The sequence below is a fragment of the Marmota monax genome, unplaced genomic scaffold (assembly GCF_021218885.2).
Source record: "Marmota monax isolate L192 unplaced genomic scaffold, Marmota_monax_Labrador192_F-V1.1 WCK01_AAM20220418_F8-fsc00166, whole genome shotgun sequence".
NCBI lineage: Eukaryota > Metazoa > Chordata > Mammalia > Rodentia > Sciuridae > Marmota > Marmota monax.
The window spans coordinates 734,779-755,940 of NW_026693344.1; the positions used below are offsets into that span (position 1 = coordinate 734,779).

At 39.5% G+C, this 21,162-nt stretch overlaps 1 protein-coding gene across 3 annotated transcripts in view; it reads left to right on the forward strand.

The window, feature by feature from the left end:
- The window catches only part of Papss2 (3'-phosphoadenosine 5'-phosphosulfate synthase 2), a 100,421-nt gene that overhangs the window by 7,155 nt on the left and 72,104 nt on the right, over positions 1-21,162 (forward strand). Inside the window, exon 1 of one of the 3 annotated variants that reach the window (XM_046456811.1) lies at positions 4,604-4,847. The exons of the other annotated variants lie outside the window; for them this stretch is intronic. Within the exon in view, the coding sequence (XP_046312767.1) occupies positions 4,821-4,847 (27 nt within the window). The 5' untranslated portion in view covers positions 4,604-4,820. Of the gene's footprint in view, positions 1-4,603; positions 4,848-21,162 lie in introns of those variants that run through there. 3 annotated transcript variants of the gene reach the window in all.

A 21,162-nucleotide genomic window follows, 5' to 3' on the forward strand; every position in this document is an offset into this window, starting at 1 on the left:
TGATACTTCATGATACTTCATGAAGCCAGAAGACAGCTCAGGCAGTGTTAGCCATCAGTAAATAGGGGGCTCCTATCTAGTTTCCTTTTATCCTTAAAAACTCAAGTTAAATATCACCACCCATAGCATCTCCTGTCAGTAGCAGTCATTGTTCCAACTTTTTTTGTTTTGCACTTTCCCTATTACTCTGAATATCCATTCATTCCAGCATTTAAGACATTTCCTTGAGCTGAGTGCATTGGCGCATGCCTGTAATCCCAGCAGCTCTGAGGCAGGAGCATTGTGAGTTCAAAGCCAGCCCTAGCAATTTAGTGAGGACCTAAGCAACTTAGTAAGATACTATCTCAAAATGAAAAATAAAAATCAAAAAAGGACTGGGGATGTGGTTTAATGGTTGAGTGCCCCTGGGTTCAATCCCTAGTACCAAAACAAAAACAAACAAACAAACAAAAAAGACATTTCTTTGGAATTATTTGTTTATATGTCTATCTCCTTCACCAAACCATTAACACCTCAGAACAATGATTTCTAGTCTTGGACCTGAGAAGTGTCCCAAGTTATAATGAGGACCAGTCTTATGGCTAACACACTCTGATGGGCATGAAGAGAACGTGCAAAATCACACTGTTGCATGATTGTCTGTGGCATGTCTTCTATTACAACCTTTCCTGCTCTTCTGTTGTCTCCTAAAATCAGCAATATAGATACTTATAATTTTCTGAGCATGCCATATTATTTCTTTCATCTCTCTGCCTTTCAATTTTTAAATTTCCACACCATGCACTTTGGAGAGGGAAGGGCTAGCAAACCTGTTTTTAGTCTCAGTTCATGTATCCTCTTCTTCAAGAAAATCATGACATCAGTCTCCATTCTCCCTTCTCCTGAAATGGAACTGGATGTCCTTCCATACTGCTCCCACAGTGTCCTTTCTTGTAGCTGACTGGCCAGTTTAATCTGTACTCTCCATTTCTTCTAGAAAATAAAAAGAAAGAAAGAAAAGAAAAAGAAATCATGAAGGTCCACAACAAATTGAATGTCCTTCAACAGCAAGATGCACTGTAAAGTCTACACCCTTCAGCACCTAAGTGGGATGCTTGCTGACATCCATTGCTTGTTCTTTAACTTATGTATGCCCCACTACTTGTTAGTGTAGTAAGGAACTGAATTAGATGTAACTTAAATGAATAATATGTGAGTGGTAAAAGAGTTGTATTTTTTATAAAAACAGATAGATGTTTTAGAAAGATAAACTTCTCAAAATTGTACTGTTGGATTAGTCACAGGCATGACAACAAAGATGGAATAAGGAAAGTAGTGATCTTGAAGGAATCAAGATAGTTGTTTCTCTGATTGTTTCTTAAGTGCCCTTAATGTCTAACTTTTTAAAATCCCCAGCTGGAAAATGGTTAAAGCTAGCTAATGAAAGTGGATTGTGGAACTCCCATCAGTAGACCCATACCATGATAGAAGCCATATCAAAATATTAGTAAAGTATATATGTGATATGTCAAAATAAAATGTCTAAGGCTTGCATTTATCATTTTTACCTTTGCCAATTATCCATTATATTAAAATTACGAGGTTAGGGGGAGTCTGTTTCCTTCAAATAGATTGTGAGTTTCTTGAAGACAGGGACAATGGCTTGCTCTTATTTGTTACATAATGCTTGTGCTGAGAGGACTTTCACTAAGTGCATTCTTACCCAGTGGAATGCTGCACTTTTTGTAACAGGGAGTTTCAACATTTAGGTCTCTTTTAGCATTTAAGCATTACAGCCACTAGGGGGGAATATAGTTGCATTCCTTTGTGATGACCATCCAGGGGAGGTTCTTCCTTGCTGGATCCACGAAAATGGGATGAGACCTTCTAAAAGGCTTAGGAACCTGTGTCATAGATATCTCACCAACAGTAACATTCTTTATATATGTTTCCTCTGTTGGCCAATTCCAACTCCTCTAAACAATAAAAGGATCAACTGGTAAGCACCACCTTATTAACATACTCAAGCCCAACCAGTTTCTGGAAAGAAGAAATAAGGAGAAAGACCAGCCCTCATGTGAGTGTTGTGAGTAATATCAAGGATTATATATATTGGTATAATGTAGTCTACCGTGTTTTACAGGAGAGTCTTGGAGGAAACATTAATGAGGAAGCTATGGAGAATGTGTCCATTTGAATGAACAAACCTTGACCCTTCCTCCCATTTCCTGAATGAATCTTCTCCACTTCTTGTGTGCCAGAGTCATAAACTCCCTAAATTAGGCTTCTCTAGTTGCTCATATCTGTTCAGCAGGAAGGCTTTCTCATAGGATCAAGAAGACAGATGAAAAAGAATTCAAGACATTGCCTTTAGGAAGAAAGACCCTAGGAAAGTAAGGTTTTTATTTATTTATTTTTCAACTTTTTAGTAAGTTGCCATGCTGAATTATGACTAAACTGTGACACTAAAGGGTCATAAAGAACACAGCTCAAATACAAGACGGCTAAGTCCTCCAATTTCACATGCCTTTGGAACAGTTTTTTAAAAAGAAAGAAAAAGTTTTTCCAAAGTATTATTTGAAAACTAACTAAATTGAAAACAAGATAAACATTCTGGTTTACAGTTATCATGGGGTCTTGAAATAATTAACCTAGAAGATGAGTAATTCAGTGGTCATAGCATTTGGGGAGTCTGCTGACCTGGGTTTGAGTTTCGGCCCTGCCTAGCCTAACTAGTGATCTGGTCAAATTATCTTCCTTCCCAGAACACAAGTTTTACATTGGATCTAAAAATCTTTCCCAGGTCATAATAATTATGTATTTCTTTTCCAGGAAGTAGCCCTTAGGGATTTACCCTTAACTTCTTTCTGTTTCAAGAATACAGCTCTTTTTTTTTTTTTAAGATGCAATATGAACTAAAACACAGTAATCATTCAAATTGCATGGTTTCTCAATCTACACTTAACTTACCTTCTCTTTAGGACAGAACTTGACAAGGTCCAGGATATGATTGGAACTAATACAAAAGGATTTTCCAGTGAAATAAAAACAGGATATTGCTGTTTAAACTTCAGATAAATTCAAAATGATCTAGTTTGTGTGCAGCACAGAAACTCAAAATCGGCATTTGCCTCCTAGATGCTTGCATTTGAAGGGAGTGGTTGCAGTTTACTCAAAATGAATAAAATAAGTAAGCTGACATCTCAAGACTATAGACATGCAGGGTGCCTTTTAAGATTTTTGACTCAAATTTATTTTTTTCCACCTTCCCATGGAGAAACGAAGTCAGTGAATACTCAGATCTTCAGATGCTGTCTGGAAAATTGGCAGTATTCAGAAATACAATTAGGTATAAAGGGAAATTTCCATCTTTCATTTCCTTAGAATATAACTTCTCCAGTTCTTTCACAGAAAGCAGATCAGAGTTAGAATGATTGTGACTCTTGTGTGTCTTCTTGGTTCTTTTTTTTTAATATTTTTTTTTTTTTTTAGTTTTTGGCAGACACAACATCTTTGTTTGTATGTGGTGCTGAGGATCGAACCCAGGCAGCCCTCATGCCAGGCGAGCGCGCTACTGCTTGAGCCACATCCCCAGCCCTCCTTGGTTCTTTTGAGGGCACTGTCATATTAATCTATTCGTGGCACCATGCAAGGAGTTAAGTATGAAACTAAGCGACTGCTCCCTTGGGGCAGTTTCTCTTCCTCCCCTCTGCTCCTACCTGACATTTGGGTCTTTTCAGAGTTGCTTCTCACTGATCTCTGAAAAAACCTTGGGGCCAGGAGCCTTCTCACTTTGTGCCTTTTTCTCCTTTACGGAGCCCATCCTAGTTGGGGGATGTACTGAAACAAGTCTCTGAACTACCACTGGCTATTGCCTGGAGCTGGACTAGTTTACCTAAATTTGTGAGTCGGGGTTGTGCCTCTGCTGGCCAGTCCGTACTGTCAGGATAGTATTGTGAGCTTAAATGGAATAAATGTATGTAAACCCCTTAGCATGGTGCCTGGTGCATAGTGCACAAGTGATTCTTGAACCTCACGATTTTCTAATCATCTTGCTTGGTGCAACTGGTGTACAAAGTCTGCACGGTGGGGGCTGACAGCCTGGTTTGAATCCTCTCGCTTGGAATATAATCTTGGCAAAATATGAACGTTTCGATTGACTCATTTGTACAATAGAGAGAAAGTAGGACTTGCTGCCTAGGGCAGGGCCAGGATGGGGAAGGGTTCGGGGTTGGGGGGACTTGAGCACTACAGCAAAGCTCAGGGGAATGCCGAGTAAGGATCTCTCAATCTATAACGACTTTTAAGTGATGTATGTGAAGACAAATTGCACCTCAGGGCCCTGTGAGGACCGTGCCGGCGTGCCTCCCTGAGACTTCAAGCATCTCTGCCCTTATCCGAATAAATTCTTGGGTCCAGAAGGCCTGGATGGAGCCAGAGGTGGAGGACGCCCTGGAACCCTCTAGGTGTGCTGGGGGCGAGGACGAACTTGACCCGGGGTTGCGCGCGGGGAGTGCCAATCTACAGCTCGGATTGCAACATCTTGCCTCGGACCTGGGCTGGCAGAGCGCGCGCCCGCGAGTAGGGGGCCGGGCCCGGGACCCCGCCCAGGCAGCTAGCCGGGTCCCCGGGGCTGGGCGCTGCTGGCGGAGCCGACGGGGCGGAGAGGAGGGCGGCGGGAGGAGGAGAAGGGGGCTGGTCAAGGGAAGTGCGACGTGTCTGCGGAGCCTTTTTATACCTCCTTCCCGGGAGTCGAGCAGCCGCCGCCACCATCACCGCCGCCATCCGTGCGACCTTCGGTCTCTGGTCCCAGAACCCGTGCTCCGCCACAGCCAGCCAGAATGTCTGGGGTCAAGAAACAGAGGACGGTAGGCTTCCAGTCTCCTGCCTCCCCGCCCCCTCCTACCGTGCTGCACCCACCCCTGGGCACTGGGGTCCCACCCTACTCGGGAGGAGGCAGCCACCGCAGCGCGGAGGCTCGGGCGCCGGGAAGAGGAGGAGGAAGAGAAAGGCGCGGAGGAGGAAAAGCAGGAGGGCGAGGTGGGGTCCGGGATTCCCGGAGCAGTCCTCATCAGGCAGCTCCTTTCCTCGCAGCGCCTCTCAGAACCGCGCTTGTTGGTGATAGCGCCTGAGAGAGACCTCCCGCGTTTGCAGAGTGGGTCTGGATCTAGACAGGACCAAAGATAGGAAATTCCCTTTCTTCCCCTTACAGCGCTCCCAGACCCGCCTTTTCTTCGATGGGACCTCTGCGCAAGCAGAGTGGGTGGTGGGCTGAGGTGACTCCGGTTCTGCCAGGTCTGATCGCTGAGCACACGTCAGCGACAGTCACTGAGGTTTTAACCACGGAACTTTCTTGGAGTGGACTTTAATGACAGACTTTCATAGAAGAAACTGCAATTATCTAGGCTAACTGGAGGAAATTGCACTTATATACAGGCAGGACTTAACCCTCTAGCATACTTCGGTTCCCTGTTGACATTGAGTGACATCTCAAGTTTAGTATTGAGAATTAGCACCTCGATTTGGTGGAGCAAGATAAGGGGACTTTTGGGGGGGCGGGTGTGCAGTTTTCTCCAGAATCAGTCTGAGCTCTTCCTTTTCATTGCAAAATATGAAGGCTTATTAAAGAGAAAAAACGTTCCTTTCCTATATAGTAACACAGACTCTTACAAATTTTGCATCCTTAAAAATAGCAGCAGTTCTGTCAGTTATACCCCAATAAAGGTGGGGAAAATGACAGCAACAATCGTAGACTCTAAGAGTTGGAAGGACAGCTTTTGGGTCACCCCAGATGTGGTCTACAAGCCTTGATTAAAATCCTGCCCAGCAGTCTGGCTGTGGACATTCATCTTTAACCACAACACTGCAAGCCTCAGATGATTGTGGTGACCACTAAATAGGTAGTCCTCTCTCAAAGAGTTAAACGTATGTTTGGCACATTGCAGATGTTTAATAAATGTTTACTATTTTTCTTATACAATGCTGAAATATCTTTGAGGTGTACAGTACTTATGGTGGGCTGGACAGGATGTGAAAAAATTGCAGGGGGAAGGAGAGTAGAGGGACCATGCAGGTACTAGAAGTGTGACTTGAGCAGCAAGGGAAAAGGGTGGGGACTCTATGGCCTCAGGGAACCACACTGGCCCAAGAGGAAAGGTGGCATCAGTTTGGGGTGGGGCAATAGTTGGGGTTCATCTGCCTCTTATAGGAGTGATTTTTAAAGGAAAGAGACTCAGTATCATAATTTTCTTGTAAAATATTAAGTGATGATTACTTGTTTTCCTATTTTATATGATTAATTTCTGTAAGATTCTAAGGGGTGACATCTAAATGACAAGCTGCTGTAGCAATTACTTATTCTATAATGGGGTTTTATTCTTGCCTCCCTGCTTACATCAAGAATGCTTTCTAGTTCCAATGTGGGGCTTCGTCAAGCACTAGTCAGAAAGGGATGAGGGTTCTCTCTTCTTCATGCCTCCAGTTAGCAAAAGCTTGTAGAAGTGGACAGTTGAGGACAGGGGTTTTACAAATCCATCCTGGGGACTCTGCACAGTCACAAGTGAGAAAATTGAGGAATGGGGTTTGGTTTTTCTATTTATACATTTTGAACCTTCTGTTTTTTTGTGGGGGCTGTAGGATTACATTAACACCTGAAATACCTAACTGAAACAGGACTTCTGAATTTTTATTTAACCTAAAAACAGTTACAATCCAGTTACCAATCCAAGTTCCCAAAAAGGGCCAGATGGGTACTATTGGTACTATTTACAGCAAGCCCATGTGCAAATACACATGGAATCTCTCAAACTTTAAATGTTAACTCAGAATGTGTTTTAGCTCAGAGCCACATGCAAGACATGAGTTTCTAGATGAGGAACCAAGACTTTCTAGAGGCCGTTGACCCATACACACTGAAGTTCACCTCAGAAAACTGAGTATTATCTCCAGGGGAGGAGTAACACCAGGGATGTAGACACGATTTAAATTCAGGCCTGTCCAATATCGACACTCCTGTTCCTGCCCCTTCTATACCTCTGTTTCAGGTTGTAACCTGTCTGGCCTATTGTTTCCTCATCTATGAAATGGGACAAGAATGATTTTGATCATTATTATTACACTGTACTGTTGTGGTTTAGCATACCCAGGAAGAAAGCACACATCATTAAAGAAAGAGAGAGAAAGCAAGCAAGCACAGGTTATACTGTTCTGAAGGCTCAGTAAATGACAACCATCCAAATACTTAATACAGGAAAACAAATGCAGAAATATAGACGTGACAATTTGAATCCTTGTTGTGAAAGCTTGAATAGAAGATTGACTATTAGTGTAGACACAACTAAGTAACCCAAATACTGTATTAGCACGTTTTTGGCAACAACTTTGGTCAAGAAAGGCAATCTGCATATAAGTAAATATTGATCTAACTTCCCTCCACCCTTCCTGTCCTTTCAGCTGTTTCCACATCTACCTTAAAATCAATGTTATCCAGTTAATGCTGTTATTCCCAATAATAGACCATCTGTTTGGACTTTACTATAAAGATAAATATAGTTAACATTGAGCTTTACATCTCTTTGAGATAGTTTTCTTTGTCTTTGTCACTTTTCTGTTAATACATGTCACTCCATGGTTTGCGTAGGGTATAATTAGGCTTAACTCCACCATGGAGCCTTTAAGGAATGAGAATCTGAGAAAAGAGTCAATGATGTCAGTCTCAGTCCTAAGAGATTACTGTTTATCTCAAGATCTATCACTAAATAGTAATGGGCATACTTTAGTCTTTGTATTAGGAGAACTCAGAAAGTAAAGATAAATAAGCATCAATGTAATGGTGACTTAATTGACCTTTTAGACCCTGGAAGATCTGTTCATATGACTGTTAGCACAGCATATATGTTCAGCATCTGCCAAAGAGCCTGGCATAGAGTAGGTGTGCAATAAATATTTGTTGAATAAATGGCTACAGAATTCTTAAAGCAGTAAATTAGTTCTCAGGATCTATATTTTTATTACATTTCTCACTCTCCCCTTTTATTGATCAGTTCTTCTGTGCTTGATTATTTTGGGGTATTTGTCATTACTGATGAAAAATTACTTGCAAATATTCTTTTGAGGCTTAGGATGAATTGCCTTTTTTCAGGGAGGATGAGTTACTTGGTGTAGTTCTGCCTTGTGCCTGGCAGCTCTCCTACTCTGGGACCACTTAAATTTAACATTTTTTTTTTATCACCCAGTTGATGTGAATCTGGGTTGTAGTTTTGCACGTAGGACTAAGCTTGTGGATAGGACTTCTCAGGGAGTCCCCTCCCACACCTCACATAGGGTTGACATGCCAAGGCAGCTATCCCTGGGGAGAGGGGTTCCAGAGTGGAATGAGGCTTCATTCTGCTTCCTCTTATTTTCAGGTTTTGGCTCTTAGGAGCCCAGAATAATGTGAGGACCTTTTATTCTCCCTACTTATGTGGATCCGGGGCTTTAATTTCTGTTCCACCCTTACCAGTGAGGCTGTTGAAATCAATTTAAAAAGTCTCTCATGGGCTGGGGTTGTGTGGCTCAGTGGCAGAGCGCTTGCCTCACACAAGTGAGCACTGGGTTCGATCCTCAGCACCACATAAAAACAAACAAAAAAAAGGTATTGTGTCTATGTATGACTGAAGAAAAAAGATTCTTATCAGCAAATATGTCCTGATAAGGAGGAAAGTATCTCCCTGTAAAAATAAATAAATAAAATAAAATAAACACCAGAAAAATAAAGAAAGTATCTCCCTGCTCTAAGTTTCTGCTTTCCCCCAGATTTCAACCTGGCAGTTTCTATTCATCAACTGTTTTCTTTTAGTTCTATTATTTTATATTATAACTAGCATTTTTAGTTTTTGTGTCCTCCCCCTTGTGGAAGGAGGAATCTTGAATGACCTAACCCATCACAGCTAGAAACCAACCTCTTCCTCATCTGAATTCCTATATATCATTAACGTTTCATATCTTACCTGTACTTTACCATATCTGTGTCATTCTTACAAAGGAAGTGCTTTAGTGAACAAATGAACTTGAGTCAGCTAATCAGAAATGTGTAATTCAATCCCTTTCCCTTACAAAGTGCTCCAGAAGTGGGGGTAGTGTGTGTGCTCCCCTTATCTTGGTGGCCTCTGCCTGTTCCACATCCTTGGAGAAGGTCCACATCCTTTGCCCTGTTTGACCTTCAGTATTGATCTAGCCCAGGTGCTTTCTTAACTGAAAGGCCCCTTCCATTTTAGCCACTCTCTCTTTCATTCTCTCCTGGGTATCCTGAGGTTATTGTGTTGCTCCAACAAACTTCTGAGGCTCTGGGAAAATCTTGATGGGTCTGGTTAAGGGCCTTGATATTTCCTCACTACTCTCAGCAGTGTGGGAACGGCTGGCCTCCTGCTTTGACATGCTGGAACACTGAAAATCCCTGGGGGATGCTGAAGTCCACCTAGGTCTCTTCTCCTCTGAGGTCAGAAACACACCCAATGCCCTCACCTTTTGGAGCCCCCAAAGCTATTCGGCTTCCATCTTCCCCAAGCCCAACACTCCTTCTTTCAGATTTACCCTGGCCTCTAAACTCCTTTTGCTGCTCTTCTAACAAAAATTTAATAAAGTTTTCCCGGAAAGCTAATGGGTTTATTGCAAGCCTTGAATTTGTTATACATTTGGTTTTATTTTTCTTTCCTGCTTTTTAAAAAAATATTTATTTTTTAGCTTTAGGTGGACACAATACCTTTATTTTATTTTTATGTGGTGCTGAGGATCGAACCCAGTGCCTCATGCATGCCAGGCGAGTGTGTTACCATTTGAACCATATCCCCAGCCCTTCTTTCCTGCTTTTGATATTCATATATTGTTTTCAGTTTAGAATAAATTGTTGCACGAGATTCAAAAATATTTTAAATCTCTGCAAAAGTACAACTGAATTAGAATTTGAAATATAACTTTCTCTGAGGGCATGTGGTGTGTAAAATGGCTTTCATCATCTGGCTGGTGCCACGTTCATTAAAATCTTATCAGCAACTGTTTCTGTATTTCAAATGTACTCCTGAAGTTGATTTTGCTATAATTGGTATTGTGGAAGCATGACTATAATATAAAGACAGCAAACAATCTGTCTAACATCAAATATAACTTTTGGCAGTAAAACTATATATCCTGTGATCTGTTACAAAGCTTTTCCAAAATATTTACATAAATATATCAAATGCTGCATCATTAATAAAGCTCATTTCTATGCTAGATTAACATTTGCTTTAAACATCTAGTTAACATCTGCTTTACATATTTTGTTACTTTAAAAATCATTATTTTTGTCCACCAAACATCTACATCCAGTCTAATGATATACAATTACCTTTTCTTTAATTTATGCTGACTGGGGGCTTTGAAAATCATTTGCAGACTTTATTTATTGATTTAAATGACTTCCAATAAATAAAATTTGAGATTTTATTCTTACACACCTCATTCATCTACATCCTTTTCTGATTATTATTTTATGGATGATTCACACCTTCCAATTTCCAACAAAATTGGCAATATAAGACAGTAATTATAATTTTTGTCCAGCATTAAAAAACAATGAAATTTTCATCCTCCGATAGTGGTCCCATTCTGGTTTTGTTTTTGTTTTTAATCCCCTGAAGGGTTTGATAATTTTTTCTCTTACAAACTCCTGTCAAAATCCTCACTTAGTATTTGTTTATTCACTAAGTAAATATTTCTTGAATGACCAAACTAGTAGCTCTGTTTGTTTCACGGACTGTATCTACTGAAGCCTTACATTCTTTACCTAAAGATTTCAGTTCATTCAAACTAACTACTCAAAACACAGCATTAACTTTTTCTAAGTGAAGCACCCCACCCACAACCTTTATATTCTATAAACTTTCTGCCCAGTAAGTCTTGCAATGGACTTGAGCCAAAAGCAACAACAACCCCAACTGACTTTTCCTACGTATTTAAATCCTTTTTCTACTAAGTTAGCTTTATTAAATTATTTACTTTTTATTTAGGCTGTCCCTGCTCAAAAGTATGTGTGTATTTTTAAAGAATCCTAGCAGTTCACTTCTGGAAGGAAAATTAAAAGCCCGCTTCTTTAAGCTCTTTATATTATAGCTGACATAGTATTCAACACCTTCAGGAGCTGGGGGTGTTGGTCAGTGATACGGTGCCTGCCTAATGTATGTGAGGCCTGAGTTGGAACCTCAGCACCACAGTGGAGGGCAGGGGTAGACGGGGCGGGGACGCTGTGGCCATCTTCTTAGCTGACTGATTGGTGATGTGAACCTGAACTGAAACTCTTATCACCAAACTATACATCTAGCACTTCTCTATCACATGCCCTTTGAAAACGGCTCTACCATTTCCTACAGCTTTGTTTCTTACTTACCAAGAAACATTTTCTATACAAATATTAAAGACAGGGCCGGGGCTGTAGCTCAGTAGCAGAGCGCTTGCCTTGGAGGTGGGAGTCGCTGGGTTCAATCCTTAGCACCACATAAAAAAGTATACAAATAAAATAAAGGCATGCTGTTCACCTACAACTACAAAAAAAAAAAAAATTTTAATGGTAAAGACAAACTCTCCCTCTCAGGTGGTTTATCAGTGAGTGAGTCACATTATACCCTCAGACTTTGACATTCTGGAGATAGAATGACAGACCAAAGAGCAGCATTTGAAAGATGTAAATTTACAACTTTAAAATATCTTGGGTTGACTGGCCTTTTTCTCTATAGACAGTTCAACCTATGTTCCCCTCACGCACTCCTCTTAAGTCTTCTCAAACTGTTTAATCATCTTATCAGAAAAAGAGATGCCAATAATTATATAATGGGCAATGCAGAGAAAACCATTTTAGGCAAATGCTAGACCAAGTTCAGGTACACACTAAAGCCTCAATTCAGCTTTGTATTATTCCACTGTTTCCTGTTCATGAAGCACCAAGAATCCATTCAGTAATCATGATGTCCTGTCAGGTAAAGCTCTAACTTGCTGACTCTCAGTAGGGGATCTTTTCCTTAATTATATGAATAATTGAGTCACTATTATGACAGTGTTTTGAGTAGTTACTAAAAAATAAGAGAAAAAATTTGCATCCATACCTCAGGTTTTTGGGTTTTTTTTTTTTTTTGGTGTTGGCTATTGATCCCAGAGACACTGAGCTACATCCCCAGTCCTTTTTTATTTTTTATTTTGAGACAGGTCTAAGTTGCTGATGGTCTTGCTAAATTGCTGAGGCTGGCCTCGAGCTTGCAATCCTCCTGCCGCAGCTTCCCAAATTACTGGGATTACCAGTCATCCCTGGGGTTTAAATTAACCATACAGATTTTTAAAAAGGTTAAATAAAACTCAACATTAAAATTCCAACTGAGGGATTTATATAAATATAAATATGTAAATATATTTATATAAATATAAATATATAAATATATGAATTTATATATTCATATAATTAAGGAAAAGATCCCCTATACAAAAACCAGGAGTTTTGCTTTTTAGAGCATATTTTGTTAGAAGTGTCCCACTCTGTTGTGATCTCTCTATTGCCTACATTTATTGAGCACTTATGCATCTGGCACCAGGCAAGGTCTTCCTGTGCATTAACTCATTTGGTTTTCACCACCTCATGAAACAAGCCTACAAGCAAATAGTCTGAAGGGAGCTCATTTAATTGAGATGAGCCTTTTGAGAGTTACCCAAAGGAGAAGCTAAAATCTTCCGAGCTTCTCTGTGGTTAAGCAGTTGTTTATTTCGTCAAGGGAATGAAACATCAGGCCATCAGCTGGATTAGGTAACTCATAACGTAGTGCTGCTTCATTTGAATAATATTTTGGCAGCTATCTACCGCTAATATCTCAGATAATAATAATTTAATTTAGAGACTTTCCTTAGTATGTTTTAAGAAAGAGTAAATGGCATAGATTAGCAAACACACATTATCCCCACTATCACGCATGTTTTTTCTTTCTTTATGGTGATGTGAGGTAGAAAATAAATTTTATTTGTTCTCAGACTCAGCAAGTATGGGTAATGATTTTATTTTACTGCCATTTCAGTGTTCAGTAAATGTGAACAGATTGTTTCCACCAAGGCTGCTGATATTTGAGCCAAGTTGTAAGTATGATTTGTAGATGATAAAAGGAAACTGGGCCACCCATAAAATAAAAATTTGACCAAACTGCAGTTCAGGATTAAGGATGTTGTCAACCAGATACTGCTTCCATTTCGTTGGAAATCAATGAGGAGTGCCTAGAAATTGTGAAACTGCAAAAGGGATCTTTCAGGATGTTTGGGAGAGAGATGGGGAGAGTTGCTTTATTCTCTCAGAAGTCAAGGAAGTCCAAGTTTCTCAGCAATCCTGATTCAGCATCTCAGTAATAGGTACTAGAAAGGTCTGGATCCCTATACCCAGGAGATTGTTGTCCATGTTGAAGAGGGCAGCGTTGGCTGGATGTAATGCTAGAGAAGGGCTACATTATTTGAATGAAAAGAATCGTAGTTACTGCACAGAGATCGAACCACATGCTCTGTGTCTTCACAGTGGGACACAAAATGCTGTCAAGGGTACGTCTTCTTATTACAGCCACATTCTGTGAATGGCAAAATATGGGAACACCTGGTTTCTCTCATTTTCTTCTCAGTGTTGAGATTTTGATTGAAAAAGTCTTATAAACATCCCTCACATCATTAATTTTTATGATTCCAGAAAGCACCGTGGGTAACTAGGTTTTTCCAATAAGGGAAGCGAATGAGCTATTACCCAAGAACTTTCCATATATTATCCCATCTCATCTTAGGATAACATATGGAGTAGTTAGTGCACATGCCCCTGTTTACCTTAGGATGTGCAATTGTGAGTATCCCTTTTCAATGACTCCCCCAACCCAGTTCATGTAATAGATTCTATGACTCTGAGAATGAAGAATAGTTTGATTATGTAAACATGTATTTTAATTTCGTCCTTGAGGATGCAGATTCAAGCAGTGAAGAAATTAAAAAGATGCTGCGATTGCTTTGAAAGTGATTTTCCTAAGGGCCTCTTTGAAATGTTATGTAACTTTTTAGAAGATGTGGATTTTAGCAAATGCTGCTAAAAGGCAATAAATGTTAGCTTGGATGAGGCTCTGTGGCCAGTTTTAGGAATAGGAGTCCCTTGGAATCAAACCCAACGTTTCACCTTAGTAATACAAGGCTTCAGTGTTCTAATGGCTGAGTGCATGTGCTCAAGAATAAGTGTTCTTAGAAATAGTTGCAGAGACTTACATGTAACTCTAGACATTGCCTTGTTCATTATGTGAGCTCTGCACAGTCAGGCATTCATGAGTTACAAGTTCCCAAAACACCACAAGCTATGGGCCTGTTCTCTGGACCTAGGAGAGGTTTCACTGGCATTTCCACAACTCAGCACAGAATTTCACTCTTTCATGGCTCAAGAAGCCTGTGTCATATACACAGCCTCATTGCCAGTATTAAGAAGATACACAGAGGTGACACAGAACAGTCCCCAGTGGAACTCAGGGAGGGGGAGGGGGAGAGGGGCCACTATGACCTGTGTTGAACACAGTAATTTTGTGTGGTATTACCAAGAGGGTAATTGCTACCTCCCTGTATTACAGCAGGATTTCTCTGGTTGTGCATAATCCTTTATTTCATTATATTCATCAAGGCTTATTCATACAATTTATTCATTACCATAGAAGCTCTCTATAATGACTAATTATAAGTATTACAAAATCCTAGATGGGAACATTAAAGAGATGAAATAAATTCCCTGCAGTCTTCTTGTAAGCCAATATAATAGTAGAGACAACCCAAGTTTGCCAAGTTCAATGGCCTACTCCAGTGTTTTGTCTCAAAACAGAAAGAAGCTCAGAGATCCCCGAATGGCATGGGAATGAAGGGTTTCTTATCAAGATTGCACCAAGTTGATTGTGTGCTGTGAAATGTAATATGGCCTCATTTTCATGGAGAGAGCTGGTACTATAAATGCTACAATGCATGAATTAAATGATTCAGCTATTTATACATATTTTATATGTTTCTAACAAACTAACAAATGATCCTTGAACTAGAGAAAGTTGTATGTTGAGGTTTTTCTACCCTTTTTGGGTGTATGTTTATTTTAATGAGGACACTGGGAACACAACCATTTCTTCCCTGCTAATTCATTCCGGCTTGCCTCCTTATTTCCATGAAATAGAAAAAATCTAAAGCCATTTCTGCCTACGGATCACCATGTTTGGCTTTGTGGGTAGTTGTGAATAAACCTAAAACACGGACATAGTCAGAGGCCTGAGGAAAGAGAAGGATGCTAGAGTCAAGGAGATGTCTTGGGGGGGAACTTGATCCTGTAGATCAGGGGCTAGCAAATTAAGTCCTATGGGTCAGATTCAGTTCCCGGCTTGTTTTGGTAAGCCTGTAAGCTAAGATTTTTTTTTTTTAACCTTTTTAGATGGGGCAGGGGAGGGGAATCAAAGAAAGAATTACACTTCATAACTTGTTAAAAGTATAAGAAATTCAAATTTCATTGTCTATAAGTAAAACTTATTGGAACATATGATGCTTGTTTTATACAAAGTTTGTGGATGCTCTCACAGCAAGGAAAGATATGTATTTGTGACAGAGTGTGTGAGGCCTGCACAATCGAAAATATATGTCGTCTGACCCTTTAAGAATAGTTTGTCACCTCCTGATGTAGATAATGTAAGTTCTGATGATGAGGCTGATGTCCTGTCAGTAAGTCACTGGATGTGCCTGAATTCAGAGACCTGCATACCCGGCTATACCTCAAAAGCCCTGTTGAATTGTTTGCTTAGGTTAGTACCATTTCATTTTATACCCCTAGGCTGATTTTTCTTTTACTCACCCATTTCTGATTCCAACTGTTTGCTATGCTTTATGTAAGTCACTCTGTTTTTAGGGAACCATGAAGAACATTAAAAATATATAAAATTAATAATAAAGGACATTTGAATGTTCTAGAACTTCAGAGAGCTCTCCATCACTGTACTGCCTCAAAAAGCACCTCGTGCTTGGGACCGCTTAGGGCTCTGTGAGTATAGGGTCCAGCGCCAGTCCATGAAGTAAGTAATGAGGGCTTTCTAACATTTCTAGAATGTTCTACCTTCCTGGAAGCGTATTAGTAAATTCTTTCAAGATGGATAAAGACATAGATTGTAGATCAGAAGTTCTTTATCTAAGGCACTCAGAATTTAGGAGGATGGTGAACTTGGATGGGAATACTTTTTATACCTATAACAGAAATCTACCACTTCCTTCAAATATGATCACAGGCAACACCCTATAGTAATATTAACAGTACTTATGACTAAGCCACCAATAGAAACTACATAAATTTTCATTTCATTTTACTGTAACTAAACGCTGCAATATTGCAACATATCTGTGTTCTTATTACTATAGAGTTGAGATAGTCATAAAGTAGGAGCTGTGGCACACTCTTGTAATTCCAGTTACCCAGGAAATGGAAGCAGGAGGATTGCAAGTTCAAGGCCAGCTATGGCAACTTAGCAAGACCCTGTCTCGAAACAAAAAATAAAAAGAACTGGGGACATAACTCAGTGACCTTGGGTTAAAGCTGAAAATCATCATCATCATCATCACCATCACAGCTGTCTAACTAGATAGCTAGATATTATTTGGTATTGATAAAGGAGCATATTTATTACTGTGCTACAATTTTTTAAAAATCATTTTCATAACTGTTATTTTTTATTTTTTGCAATTCTTTATGTCTTAGGCCTTAAAGACATTTTTCTGAGGAGGGGACCATAGGCTACCAAAGAGGTTCTTGACTCAAAAAAAGGATAAGAAAACCTCTTTAAGGATGTACCCACATGAACAAACACACACACTCTTTGTTCATAGGCTTCAGGGTGTTTGTAGACTCCCCCTTACAAGTCCATGTCTAGCCATATTGCTAAAATTCAAGTTAGTGAGCTATATGAGAAAGGGCTTTATTTTGTTTTGATTTACTTAAGGCCCCATTCAATGAATCACTTATGGGAATTGACTTACACTCTCTTCTTCATCAGAGCATTGCCATGGTCTGTCTTTTAGCATTATCTTTACGAGAAGAGGAGATTATATGTCCCCCAAAGATAATTCTCTTGGCTTGTATCATGTTAGGCTCTTGATAATTTTCAGTGATAAATTAAAAATCTACCACTTCACACTCTGATTTGTAGTTTAATTTTCTATTTTAAAAACATTTTGTTTGAATTTTTACAACACATTATGTATTGATTTCATAAGTTTGGAACTGGATCAAAAGTGTAAATGACATAGTACCTGTCATATTAGGTTAATGACGTAGTACCTTTCATATTATTCTGTACCATGAATAGTTATGTCATTGTTTTTACAACACAGAGTTATTACCCACAGTTATTTTTCGTATATAGGGAAGCCACAGTTCAACTGAGAACATAATTTCTGCTAATATGTATGTGTTGTCAGTCGCAGGTTAGGATTTGCTTATACCTGTAGTGGCTTTATGCTTTCTTAAGTTCTGTTCATTATGCTGGTATCTAATGTTTCCCTTAATTTTCTGAGATCTGGGTGGGACCTTAGAAATTTTATAGTGTCATGTTTCTCAGTCCTTCTAAGCTTCACAAAATGTGGATACCTGGACTCCACTCCCAGAGCATCTGAGTGAACTGGTGTGTGGTGGGACGTTATAATGCTTTTAAATGTTTAACAAATACTTTTAAAAACAGAAGGGAAGCTTCCTCAGTTCAGCCAGGCTTGAGATCATGACCCAGCATAACTCCTTCATACAAACAAGAAGCACTGCCACATGCCTGAGGGCTGCTGGCTAGTTAGTAACAGGTGGATTTTCTCTATTTCAGAATGCTATTTGTCCGTCTCAGATTTTTTTTTTCCAAAAAAACATTAGGTCATTTACCAGCTAATGTAGACTTTTGTGGTCACCGCACTCCTCAAGAAATATTTAAAATTAAATATTCCAACCTATACACTAAAAGCTTCTCCTGTTTTACCATTACCTGATAAGCAAACAACTTTCTGGAAAAACCTGGAGACTATTTTTTCTTAACTGTTCTTGCCCACTTATCTCTGTAAATTTGCCCTATTCTCCTATCACAATTAAGAGAGTGGCATAAGTAAGTAGCTTGTAATTCTTTTTTTTTAATATTTATTTTTTAGTTGTAGTTGAACACAATATCATATTTTATTTATCTATGTGGTGCTGGGATCAAACCCAGGGCCTTACAAGTGTGAGGCGAGGGCTATACCGCTGAGCCACAACCTCAGCCCCCAGTAGCTTGTAATTCTTGATATTGTACATCTCCAGACCTTACTGATCACTTTTGTTATGATAGGAATAAATCTCAAAGATTTTCCTCGTTACATTTGATAGGCTTGAATATTTAAGACCACATTGGAAAGTGGGCCTGCCTTTCCTTGGTGAGCTAGTGTGAATCTAGCGCTTCTGGGGAAAATATGGGAGTACTTCATGGGAAAAAATGCCGCCCATTTATGTTTCATACTCATCATCTAAAATAACATAGAGGGCATCAAATTAATTAATAATCTTGTACCCTTTCCATCCGAGATTTTTTGCTTTAATTTATCCGATCTTGGGTTTGTGATCCACTTTGTTTGTCCCACTAGGTTTAGAAATTAATAAAATGTTGCCCTATATAGCACTTATCTTCCTAGTGGTTATTCATTCTTAGTGCAGTAAATAAGCCCAAAGACAGATATTTAATGCAGCTATTTAGGCTTATACAGATTAGATGAATCAAGCTTATGGCGGTTCTTAAATTGATAACAGGTTTTCTGACTTATGGGTTTTTTAAAAAATAACAACTTTCTTTTAATTTTTCTTAATTTTCTTAATTTTAACTTTAATTTTTCTTCTGTTATTTTGAAGTGAACTTAATTACAACTATTTTGAAAAAAAATCAGATGACATTAAAATTTTGGATCATCTTGTTTTTCTTAGGCAATACAGTATCAAAATTTGTACAACAGAATCCCTCCATTGAGTTACTACTGGAGACCTCTGCATTATTTCTTTGTGGGATGACAACATTCACCATATAAGACTAATATTGTATGTGTCCATATGTCCATACATATATTTATAAATGCAGTACACTGTGAACCACAATGTATCTAGGCCTGCCAAAGGATGAGTATTAAAAAAAAATGTGATCCCAAAGTTGAAAAAATAATCTTGTTTTAAAGATATGCTTAGCCTGTGAATAAAGATAAACATTGTAATGTGTACTTTAAGAATTGATTTTGAAGTAAGAAGGTTTGATGGAGCAAAGATTTAAGCACTTAAAATCAAAACCGGCCAACACCACAGGACTATAATTCCAGCAACTCAGGAGGCCTCGGCCTCAAGAGAATTACAAGTCTGAGACCAGCCTCAGCAATTTAACAAGACCCTAAGCGACACAGTGAGACCCTGTCTCAAAAGAAAAAAGAAAAAAGGTTGGGGACGTGACTCAGGGGTTGAGTGCTTCTGGGTTCAATCCAAAAACAGTATCTATAGTCAGGTAATATTTGGGAGAAAAAGAAAATTATACATATATTTATAAATGCATATAATATATCTAGAAGAATACATAATAAACCAAGAATATTACTGCCTCCAGCAAAGAGAACTAAGGACAGGGAGACTTGCTTTTCTTTTTTTGGTACCAAGGATCGAACCCAGGGGCGCTCAAACACTGAGTGCCACATCCCCAGCCCTTTTTAATATTTTATTTATAGACAGGGTCTCTCTGAGTTGCTTAGGGCCTCAATATATGGCTGAGGCTGGCTTTGAACTCTCCATCCTCCTGTCTCAACCTCCAGAGCTGCTGGGTTTACAGATGTGCTCCACCATGCTCCTTCCTTCCTTCCTTCCTTCCTTCCTTCCTTCCTTCCTTCCTTCCTTCCTTCCTTCCTTCCTTCCTTCCTTCCTTCCTCTCCCTCCCTTCCCCTTCTTCTTCCAACCCCCACCCCTTTCCTTTCTTTCTTTTTCTTTTATATTTTTTTTTTAAAGGAGGAAAATTTTATTTTGGCACACACTGTCAGAGGCTTTAGTCTGTGGTAAGCTGGTTCCACTGTTTTGGGCCTGAGGCAGACAGAATGTGATGACTGATGGGTGTGGCCGAGGAGAGCTGCCCTGCTCACTGACGCAGGGAAGCTGACAGAGCACTGAGATTTACTTTTTGAAAACAGAAAATTAAAAATATGTGTGGAGATAATATATCCAGACAAGAACTGTGAAGGGTCTGAGATTTTTTTACCCCACTTATGGTCTAAGAAGTTAGTTTGCCATAGTTTCGTGGATACTGGCAGAAAACAGGAGACTTCTGGGTCAAAGACAAAGGACTTTATTACTCAAGGCATAACAAGCAGAATGAGCACCAGCATGCATGTCAGTTTCCCTTGCCCCCAATTCCCATAGGATTGTCAGATACATCTAGAAAGATGCCTGTACAAACAGTGTGTGGCATTACAGGAGAATCGCCTAAGCACAGGGAATAACCTATTTAACCCTAAGCATGGAAAATCTGAATCTGAACCTAAAAGGGCAGTAAGCAGGCTGGCCCTGTGCTCTGGCTTCCAAGTTGTTCACTATACAAACATCCTTGAAAAGATAACCTGGAATAAATGGCAGTTAGCCCCACTCACAACACTCACAAGACTGCTCAGAGACACAGATACTTATGAAGAATTGCTTATTTCTCATTATGTATATGATCCATCCATTCGTACACACATACGTATATGTGTATATATAAAGTTTAAAGGCTAAAAGTAACTTCTGATGCTTTAAGGCTTTTTTTTTTTGTACTGGGAATTGAACTCAAGGGTGCTTTTTAACCCCTGAGCCACATCCAGCTGATTTGTGTATTTTATTTAGAGACCGGGTCTCACTGAGTTGCTTAGAGCCTTTGAACTCGACATCCTTCTGCCTCAGCCTCCTGAGCGGCTGGGATCAGGGGTGTGCCACCGTGCCCCACTTGTTTTAAGGCTTTTTAACTAGGTTGTTTGAAAATATTTATACATTGATTATTGGTTAGATTATTAGACCTGGGTCTGCTATCACCTAACTTAACATGGATCGAAGGTCATTATGGTCACAAACTCCAATTTTATATCGGTCCACTATCTGCAAGGTCGATT